Source organism: Monodon monoceros, unplaced genomic scaffold, assembly GCF_005190385.1.
Source record: "Monodon monoceros isolate NGI ecotype Baffin Bay Population unplaced genomic scaffold, NGI_Narwhal_1 Super_Scaffold_20, whole genome shotgun sequence".
Classification (NCBI taxonomy): Eukaryota; Metazoa; Chordata; class Mammalia; order Artiodactyla; family Monodontidae; genus Monodon; species Monodon monoceros.
Window position 1 is genome coordinate 56474807 of NW_021703777.1, and position 11414 is coordinate 56486220.

Sequence of the window (11414 nt, forward strand, 5' to 3'; positions counted from 1 at the left end):
TTCTTTTTTTTTTTTTTTTTTTTTTTTGCGGTACGTGGGCCTCTGACTGTTGTGGCCTCTCCCGTTGCGGAGCACAGGCTCCTGACGCGCAGGCTCAGCGGCCATGACTCACTGGCCCAGCCGCTCCGCGGCATGTGGGATCCTCCCGGACTGGGGCACGAACCCGTGTCCCCTGCATCGGCAGGCGGACCCTCACCCACTGCGCCACCAGGGAAGCCCAGTTGAACTGTTCTTTAGGCAGAAGTGTAGTGAGGAAGTTAGAGAGAAGAGGGAATGGAGAAAGAAGGAGAGGGAGAAAGAGAGGAGAGAGAATATTTAAAGACAGGACAGAAAAAAAAGGAATGTGTTGGGCTAAGCATTTTTAAAAATTTTATATTTCTCTGAAGTTTATTTCTCTTAAAAGAGGTCAAATCTGCAACTTGAGACTATAAAATATTCTCAAAATATTTTAAATTCATTCCTTCAAAATAGTTCTATTCAATAATTACAGAGAAATATGATTGCTTTTCTATATAGCATTGTGACTACATTATTAATCCTTGCTGTAGTATAAAAATCACAGGATAAAAGGAGATAATCATTTTTTAGCTGATGTTTTCAAACAGGAAAATATATCAACAATTTTGGGGAAAACTTTGATCATGTTTATTTAAAAATTTTTATTACTGCCTATTTAATCAAACAAGACATACAAAAATAAACAGTAACTGTTCTAAATCTCACCTCCACTAGCAACATCAAGAAAAATAATTACCAACTACTTGTTCATCAATTAAAAACACATTCTAGGATAACTTACTGGTTTTATAGTCACAAATTTTATATTCATTATGAAATAACACTGTATATATGTTATTCTTAGCACTTTATTGATTTCACATGAGTTCATAGTTTCCAGAAATTGTGACAATGTAATATTATTTAAAACAAAGTTATAAAAACATGCTTTTTTGAGAAGTGTTATTTAGAATCAAAAACAAAAAAAGGAGTGTGAATGACACATCAAAATTAGTATTTGAAAAAAAACATTATATCTTAATATATTAACATTCATTCTATCAAAGATATAGCAAAATCAGAGACTGACTATATTCAGATTTGTTTGAAGAACTCACATTCATTAAATCCTTATTATGTGATAGGAACAATGATACAGAGTGAGATGAATCAAAGCATGGAGGAGGAGAGCCTGATAGGAAGTGGGTAGGCAGACCAAAGAAGGCTTCTCAGAGAAGAGGACTTCTTCAAGCTATTTTTAAAAGATAGGTTGGAATGTGTTGGTTTAGAAGATCAAGTTGAAAGAATGGATAGTTAAGAGAAAAAAGGCATTCAGTGAGAACAAAACAGAGAGGCATGATGTGCTAAGCTTTGAAGCCTTTCTCTGATTTGTAATGTCAAAATTACATATTATTTAATATATTTAAGTTATATTAATGTTTTCCAACCAACCTCTTCTATGCTATATTTCTCAATAATTAGAAATAATTATTTTTATTCACTATTTACAAGCCAATTCATATTTTGTTTATTTTTTAGAAGAAGTAAGTTTGTGCCCACCTGTGTGTGTCCAAGACATGTGTAAGTTTTGGGAGGGTGAGATGAAGAAGCTTCTACTTTTTAATCACTATTTGCTAGGAACTATGCTAGGCTCCTCCCTCAAAATGATTCTGGGAAGGACTTCCCTGGTGGCGCAGTTGTTGAGAGTCAGCCTGCCGATGCAGGGGACACAGGTTCGTGCCCCGGTCCAGGAAGATCCCACATGCCGCGGAGCAGCTGGGCCCGTGAGCCATGGCCGCTGAGCCTGCACGTCCGGAGCCTGTGCTCCGCAACGGGAGAGGCCACAACAGTGAGAGGCCCGCGTACCACACAAAAAAAAACCTCCTATAGGAAATATGATTGTTAAATGTCCATAAGAGCCAATACTGTCTATAGATTCAATGTAATCTCTTGAAAAAATTTCAATGATATTCTTCACAGATACAGGAAAAACAACTCTAAAATTTGCACAGAACCACCAAAGACCTCAAAGAGCCAAAGCAATCCTGAGAAAGAACAAAGATGGAGGTTTCGTGTTTCCTGATTTCACACTATACTACAAAGCTAGAGTAATCAAAGCAGTATGGTATTGGCATAATAGACACATAGACAATGGAACAGATGGAGAGCCCAGAAATAAACCCTTGCATATATGGTCAACTAATATCTGACAAGGGATCCATGAATAATTAATGGGGAAAAGACAATCTCTTTAATAAATGGTATTAGCAAAACTGGTTAACCACACGCAGAAGAATGAAATTGAACCCCTATCTTATACCATCCACAACATTTAACTCAAAATGTATTAAAAAATTAAACATAACACCTGAAACCACAAAACTCCTAGAAGAAAACAGGGGAAAACTCCTGGACATTGGTCTTGACAATAATTTTTTGGATATGACATCGAAAGCACAAGCAACAAGAGCAAAAGTAGCAAGTTGTACTACATTAAACTAAAAAGCTTCTACACAGCAAAAGAAACAACAGAATTTATTGGCAATCTACAGGATGGAATAGAATATTTGCAAATCATATATCTGAAAAGGGGTTAATACCAAAAATATATAAAGAACTCATAAACTCAGAAGCAAAAAACCAAACAATCCAATTTAAAAGTGGACAAAAGAAATGAATAGAAGTTTTTTACCTAAGAAGACATACAAATGGCTAACATGAAAAGATGCTCAACATAACTAATTAGAAAAATGCAAATAAAATCACAATGAGATATCACTTCACATCTGTTAGAATGGGTAGCATCAAGAAGACAAGAGATAAGCATTGGTGAGGATATGGAGAAAAGAGAGCCCTTGTGCACTGTTGGTGGGAATGTAAATAAGTACAGCCATTATGGAGAACAGTATGGAGGTTCCTCATAAAATTGAAAATAGAACTACCATATGATTCAGCAATCCCACTTCTGGGTATATATCCAAAGGAAATGAAATCAGGATCTTGAAGAGATGTCTGCACTCCCATATTCATTGCAGCACTATTCACAACAGCCAAGATATGGAAGCAACCTAAGTGTCCATCAGTGAATGAATGGATAAAGAAGATGTGTTACATATATCTAGGAATATTATTCAGCCACAAGAAAGAAGGAAATCATGCCATTTGCAACAATGTTGGATGGACCTTGAAGGCATTATGCTAAGTGAAGTAAGTCAGACAGAGAAAGATGAATCCTGTATGGTATCACTTATATGTGGAATCTAAAAAAGCCAAACTCATAGAAACAGAATAGATTGGTTGTTACCAGAGGTTGGCTGTGTGGAAATGGGGAAATGTTGGTCAAAGGGTACAAACTCCTAGCCATAAGATGAATAAGTTCTAGAAATCTAAGGTACATGATGATGATTCTAGTTAACAGTACTGTATTATACAGTTGAAAGTTGCTAAGAGAGGAGATCTTAAATGTTCTCACAACAGAAAAGAAAAGATGTTAGATGATAGAGGTATTAGCTGTTCACACTATGGTGGTAATTATTTCACAGTACATAAGTGTATCAAATCAATACATTGTATACTTTAAACTTACACAATGTTATATCTCAATTATACCTCAATTTTTAAAAAAGGAATAAAAGAAAAATCTCCTAGGACTGTTTCTGCAATTTCAAAGAGAAGTATCTGGATTTTTTGTAGGCAAAAAAAAGGTGAATGATAATTCGATGTCCATATTCTCTGATGTTGGGCCATGTTCTTGACACCCAATAAAAATGCCACCAAAATCGAAAAATTCAAAACACAGAATGCATGAAAGAAAATATACTTATTACTAGTTATTATAAATCATAAAAATAAGCTTCTGAATCAGGACCTGGCACTTTTTTTCATGAAGGGCCAGACAGTCAATATTTCAGGCTTTGTGAACCAAGAGGCAAAACCAACAATGCCGTGTGTGTACTTATTTTAAATTTTAAATGTATCCATTTAAAAATGCAAAAACCATTCTTGGCTGACTGACTGCAAAAATTAAAAGCAGCTGGACAAATCTGGCCCACAAGCTGTGGTTTGCTGAACTCTGTTCTAATGAATCACAAAATTGAGCTTGATGACATATATTTTTAAAAATTTCACTTCTGTTAAATATGTTCAATATACTAAAAAGTCTAGACTTGTTTTTGGATCCTGAGGTCTGGTATCTCTACCTGGACATCAAAACATTGACATGTATTTGTAATACAATAAAAATAATAATTGGGAAAACTAATAGGTACTGGCTAATAAAAAATAATTACAATCAAAATCATTCATGCACAAAGCACAAAACTATTTTCTGTTCTGTAGAAAACTTCAATATAAACATTAAAATTTAAAAATGTGTTAGTCCAATTTCCAGCTAATACATAAAATAATTGATAAAGCTGGTTCCCTATATTTGAAGATGTTAGTATGACTAAATATGATGGCCCAATATTTCCTTATTTATATGGACAAATGCCACCCTTTCCCTTAATCTCCTGATTTTGCACCCATCATTCTACATATTGCTCTTGACAATCAGTTATAGCTTTTTTCTACCAAAATCTAGAAATCCTTCCAAGTGCTTAGTCTTTCTGACTTCTCTGAAGTGTTTTATAATACTGACCAGTGTCTACTTCTGGACATTTCCCCCTTATCTTTCATTTAGGTATTACCTTCTCATTCTTCTCCTCAAACACTTTCTTCCTTCCATTTCTATTCTTACTCATTACTCATGTCTCCTACTCTTCATAATCATCAAGTGTGGTAGACTGTTAGCTGTTTGTGATACCCAATTCCTCATCTTCCTGGGGTATAAAAAGTAGAGTATGTTTCCCAGTTTTCCTTGAAGTTTAGTTGGTACTATTTATAGTGTCCTATCTGATGGAAGGTGAGTAGAAGTGATGTGAACCACTTCCTTTTTATACAAGATCCTCTCTCTCTTTCTCAGACTATCTGCTAGATGTCAACACCCAAGGTGGTTGTGGAAATCAAACAGTGAGGTTGACTGAGCTTTCATTGGGCTGTGTCCCTCCATGAGGCACCCTCATCAATTGTGCAATGAGTAAAAAAAACCTTTATTAGGTTAAGTGATGGCAATTTGGGGTGTGTGTACACTAAGTATTTGGGAAGATTCATCCCTCCCAACACAACCTCTTTTCTAAGTTAATTCTAATCCATTAGATTAAAATCCATCCATTCTAACATCATAAACTCTTTTCTGTAACTTACATTTACAGGTCTGAGTCATCAATACAATTCTAGCCTGTATTTAAGATCATGCCAACACATTTTTAATACCTACCACCACATAAAACTGAAACAGGATAAAACTGGATGCATCTCGACAAGTGGACACATTTCTCAACTTTTATTTGAGGTTCCCTTAGTCTCTCAAGCCAAAAATCGTAGAGGTGGATATCTTTACTCTTTATCTTCCAAAAACAATTTTAGGTCTTATAGTTTCTTTCTTAGAAAAAAAATTTCACTTCTTGCCATTTCATTTTCAGAGCCACCTCTCAATATCTCATAATTATTTTTATTACCTCCATTTTACACATGAGGAAACTGGGGCATATAAAGGTTAATTAAATGGCCCAAAGTCACATAAGCCTTTAAGTAGAGGAGCTAGGATTCGGACCCAGTCTTGGCTCAGGGGTCTATATGGTCAACAACTAAAAAGACCACATTTATAATAGAGTTAAACAGTGTAAAATGAGAAAATCAATCTTGAGATTAAAAAGAAAATGCAATTTAAGTATTTAGTTGCTAAAATTAACTTTGAAAATGAATATTTTCATCCTTATAAATGTGAAAAATCATAAAAATAGACAATATAAAAATTAAATATTGCATTCTAATCATCAAAATCATAGATTTTATAAAAGATGCTTTTAAAGAAATACAGAGATCTTTACTAAGTTTCCACCATTCATTTAAAAAATAAATGTTTTTATCATAAAATGTTTAGATAATTATATTTTCTAGAATATATCAATACAAATTAGTTTAAAAAAAACAGAAAAATATATATTTCCTATGCCATGCCATATATGTACATATATATACATATATCCCATGCCTCCATGACATCTTAGAAAATCTACTCCCTAATACACAAATTCCATGTGTCTGTCAATAAAAATATTAAAGACTATAAGGTCAAATCTATAAGAATATAGTTTTTGTACATTGTCCAAATCAAAATATTTTGATTCTGTTTTTTGCTGTCAAGCACATTTGCCAACTTTTATGCTTTCATTTTATGTCTGTTTTGTCTTCACTATTATAAAAACGAAATCAAATAAGTAATATATTTATTTCTTAGAGACAAACACATCAAGAATGATTTATGTTATGGGTACTTTGCTGTCATAGAATGTATGCTATTTATTCTTGAACAGAGAATTCTAGCTTACCTTCTTTTGTAGGACACAATGGAAAATGAATATAAACATTCCCTGTAGAGAATTGAAAATGGTGAAGAGATACGCCATGATGACTGTGCTTTCATTAATATACATGAGTCCAAAGGCCCAGGTCAATCCTAATAGGCAGAGAAGAGCTATTGCACCTATAACCCATGACCTGCAGAGAGAAGAGAAAATTAAGGGTTATCAAATAATTTGTCTTTAATTAACACAGTCATATTGTATCAACAATACTGACACTGAAAAAACTGTTACAGTTTTATTGACAGAAAATGTAAGACAGGTGGTATAAGTACTTTAAGATTTTAATGAGAACTTACATGTTTTCAAGCTTGAGGAGATATACATGAATGAAAATGCTATAAACACAGAAATTCACTTATGCAAAAGCAGATTTGTACTATTAAATTATTCATGTATTTGCAGCACATACGCAAATGGTATGGAGATGTAATTATGGTGAATGGCAAGGGGGAAGAGTCTGTAAAGCTATGTTAGTCTCCACTGGTCTCATTGGTATGATAACATTTGTTTGATTGGACTCTTTCCATTAATCAAACACTTGTTTGATTGGACTCTTCATCTGATACACTTTTACCCCATTTTTCCAAATTTCCTCTTTTTCCATAAAAAATTTAGTGTTTACAGACAAGAACAGAAGGAACCAGTATATGGAAGATTGTATAAAATTTTAAACTTCTATTTGTCTGATTCTATAGTTAAGTAGAACAAGTGTGAGATACAGTAAATGGGAAAAAATAGTTCCCCTCTAGATCACCATCTACTCTTTCAGCCTTTGGATTGCTGTGTCTTGGGTTATGTTGGACTAGACTTTGGATATCAGGCAATTGGCAGCTTTGTTGAAAAGAAGCCCAATAGCTCAGGACACCTTCATGTCTTTGAAGTGTCTGCAAACTCGCAGGAGAAAATGAAGCTGAGAATGGGATGGAGAGGGATGAACAAAGTAGTCCAGAATGGAAGACAAATTCTCACTCTCACTCCATTCCCTTAGTTTCCTCCAAGCTGCCATTCACAATAGTAATAAATGGGTGACAAAAGTCCATATATTTGTAGTTATGTATTATGTATTTACTATCAAAATAAAATGAATCTTTCCAATAGACGGGAATCCAATAATTGAAAATGGAATCTTCTCAACTTCTCTCTAAGTATATAGAATAGGACCAAAACAGTCTAGATCTCTATACTCTTATGAGCTCACCTTTTCCTTTCCCAGTATACCTTCCTGAACATGGTAATCTAATATTTATTTTTAGCAGACTGCTATCTGCTACTTACATTGTCTAAGGAATAAATATGGGGATTGAAACTTTACAAAATGAAGGGGAAAAATCACATATGTTTACTATAATCTGAAGCTGGGTTTAATAAATTTTTCAGAGAGAACTACGTCTTAAGAAAAATATGTCCCAAAGTAGTCAAATATTATTAAAGTCTTATTAAAATTAATCTCAAATATTTACCATTTTCCTTCTACAACCATCAGCCACTATATTTCAGATGTAAACATCCATTAAATTTAATGTGCTTAATTTAAAACTTTAATACTCTTGAATAAAGAATCCCTAAAGGAAGCTTGCCATTGTATGTGGCATGTTTGCTTATACAAATTAGAAAACATCTTAGATATTAATATCTTATTTTACAAGCAGATTCAGAAGTATGGGAACTTTCAAAGTAAAGCTCTTATTTGTTTACAGGTATTGGAATAAGGAAAAATGGGAAGAGTCGCCATTAAGTCAAAATTGCTATTCAGATTTAGAAATAAAATGATAGGATAAAATACTCAAGCCAGCTATTATCCACTAGAAAACACATGATGGGCCCAAGTGTTAATGATATAAAAGAGTGATGAGCCCAACTTCAAAAGAAAAAAATAAGCAAGAGCATGAAGAAGTAAGTGAAATGGTATTGGAGAAAATGAAAACAAAGGACTCTTCACCAGAAGAACAAACTGAAAGTCTACAGCAAGGTCACCCAAAGGTTGCCAATCTTAATTACAGGACATGTAATTTTAAAACGTACAAAGGAAAAAAAGCCCAAATATTAGCATTTGTGTTTATGCTTATAGATTAGTACAGACTTGTAGCTTTGTTTTAGAAATTTAAAAGATACGTTCATAAACAATTGGATCAACAATCAAGTGACATATCGAATTTGAAAGAGACAATTTTGCATATGTAAAGTTTAATTTTTGAAGGAGATATTTTCCCCTCTTTTGGATATTTAACCTAAAACTTCATTAGTTTCATTTGCAGTTGGGTAGTTTCATACCCCTGAGATCATTTGAAGATGTAACACTAAATCACAAAATAATTTTAGATGAATGATGTCCAAACAAACAACAGAAATGAGGACATATGCAACACAGAGGAGCACACCGAAATGAAAGGAGAAATCTATTAAAAGCAAAACAAGTCTGTACCACATGAAATTGCTATTACTGTGGCACTAAATTCAGGTGATATCCAATTAAAAGAGGTGAAGCAGAATTTTTCTGGCAATACACCTGCAGCATATTTATTCTGCATAGAAGTTGTATGCCTGATTATTTTCCTGCACAGTTTGCTCTTCTGCCTCAATGTGAATGACAGAAGCTCTAATGATTTTTCAGTACTGATCTGACAGCTGGTTCATGGGACCACACTGATAAATGGAATTTATCAGCCATTCAGGTCATTCTTACTTGATGAAGGGTCTGTTATCCTCATAGCTAAAGAATGCATAGACATAAAGACAAGAACACCAACATTAGCATTTTATGACAAAGAATTTCATATGAAAAATATTCTCCTGGTCCCCAAAAAGGCCTCTGTCCCCCACCTCCCTAAAAGGCATCATAAACTTCCCTTTATATCTAAAAGGTAAATGCTAAAATGACCATGAGAACTTAAATAACGAGGAATAAAATCAATTTTACAATACTGCAATATCCCTTATGAGACTAAGAAAATCCATTTTTTCATCATATGCTCATATTACTTGTGACTTGACAGAGACATTTATTTCTAAGAGATCACATTTCTCTAGAGAATGAGAAATCTTATGAGCAATCTGGAAAAGGCTTGGGGGCATACTTAAAATGACAGATTTCATGTCACCTAAAGGTCTTCTTATTGTATCATAGTAGTAGGTAAGATTACTTAATTATGGACAGTACACTTCTGAGTAATTTTAACTTGCAGATGATTGACCTGAGTTAAACCTGAACATTATAGCTCTTTAAAAATAATCAACCCAACTACTTTAAAATTCTTTCTGATAGTGCACTGAGAAAAAATTTTGAATAATCTTTTGTAGTAATACGAGCAAACAGATGGCACCTGTTCATTATCACTTATATATACTAATCTATTTAGTATCATCCTGATGAAATGAGATCTAAGCACCAAATTAGTAAAGACTAGTTAGGGGATATTTTGGATATATTTTTACAAACATAGTTGCTACTCAGTGAATTGTGATAGGACAGAAAAGAAACAGAAAACTGTGTCCTCTTTTCTCTTACCTCTTGCAAGAGGCAATAGTTTCTGATATTATGCATATACAAGTAAGGCTCTTAGAAAGGCTCCAACTGTGATGTATTTTGAACAAAGAGAACCACTGATAAAAAAAACCTTACTCTCCAGGGTGATGAAAGGGTAAAGAATAGAGTGAGAGCCTGGGCTTTGAAGCCAGTTTGCCTGAGGTTTACATCCTAACTTAATTCACTTACTAGCTATTTGATCTTAGGCAAAGATTAATTAGCCTGTGGTTGTGTCATTTTATACATCTATAAAATGGTGTAATTTTCTTGTGATAATGAAATGATATACTGTGTATCGAGGGCTCAGAACAGTGTCTGACATATTGTGTTTGATAAATATCACATAGTTATTATTAGACTATTTTCACAATGAAAATACAGAATTTCTTACCCAAAGAATAAAACACCAAATAATAAGGGAGAGGACTGGCAGCGTGAACACAGCCTGAAGGGGTTAGTGCACCACGGCTAGCTGGGAGGGAGTCCGGGAAAAAGTCTGGACCCGCCGAAGAGGCAAGAGACTTTTTCTTCCCTCTTTGTTTCCTGGTGCGTGAGGAGAGGGGATTAAGAGCGCTGCTTAAAGGAGTTCCAGAGGTGGGCGCGAGCCGCGGCTAACAGCGCGGACCGCAGAGACAGGCATGAGATGCTAAGGCTGCTGCTGCTGCCACCAAGAAGCCTGTGTGAGAGCACAGGTCACAACCCACACCTCCCTTCCGGGGAGCGTGTGCAACCCGCCACTGCCAGGGTCCCGGGACCCAGGGACAACTTCCCCGGGAGAACGCACGGTGCGCACGTGCAACGTCACGCCGGCCTCTGCCGCCGCAGACTCGCCCCACACTCCATACCCCTCCCTCCCCTCGGCCTGAGTGAGCCAGAGACCCCGAATCAGTGGCTCCTTTAACCCTGTCCTATCTGAATAAAGAATAGACGCCCTCTGGTGACCTACACGCAGAGGCAGGGCCAAATCCAAAGCTGAACCCCGGGAGCTGTGCGAACAAAGAAAAGAAGGGGAGATCTCTCCCAGCAGCCACAGGAGCAGCGGATTAAATCTCCACAATCAACTTGATGTTCCCTGCATCTGTGGAATACCTGAATAGACAATGAATCATCCCAAATTCAGGATGTGGACTTTGAGAGCAAGATTTATTATTTTTTCCCCTTTTCCTCTTTTTGTGAGTGTGTATGTGTATGCTTCTGTGTGAGATTTTGTCTGTATAGCTTCGCTTTAACCATTTGTCCCTAGGGTACCATCCGTCTGGTTTTTTGTTGTTTCTTTTTCACTTGTTAAAAATATTGTTTTCTTAATAATTTTTTATTTTAATTATTTTATTTTACCTTACTTTACTTTATTTTCTTTTATCCTCTTTCTTTCTTTCTTTCTTTCTTTCTTTCTTTCTTTCTTTCTTTCTTTCTTTCTTTCTTTCTTT

The 11414-nt window shown here is 35.1% G+C and overlaps 1 protein-coding gene across 4 annotated transcripts in view; it reads right to left on the minus strand.

Moving 5' to 3' along the window:
• Positions 1–11414, minus strand: part of ADGRL3 (adhesion G protein-coupled receptor L3) — an 865234-nt gene that overhangs the window by 33154 nt on the left and 820666 nt on the right. For all 4 annotated transcript variants that reach the window (XM_029235469.1, XM_029235470.1, XM_029235468.1 and 1 more), the window contains one exon: positions 6429–6597. In XM_029235469.1, the coding sequence (XP_029091302.1) occupies positions 6429–6597 (169 nt within the window). The remainder of the gene's footprint in view (positions 1–6428; positions 6598–11414) is intronic.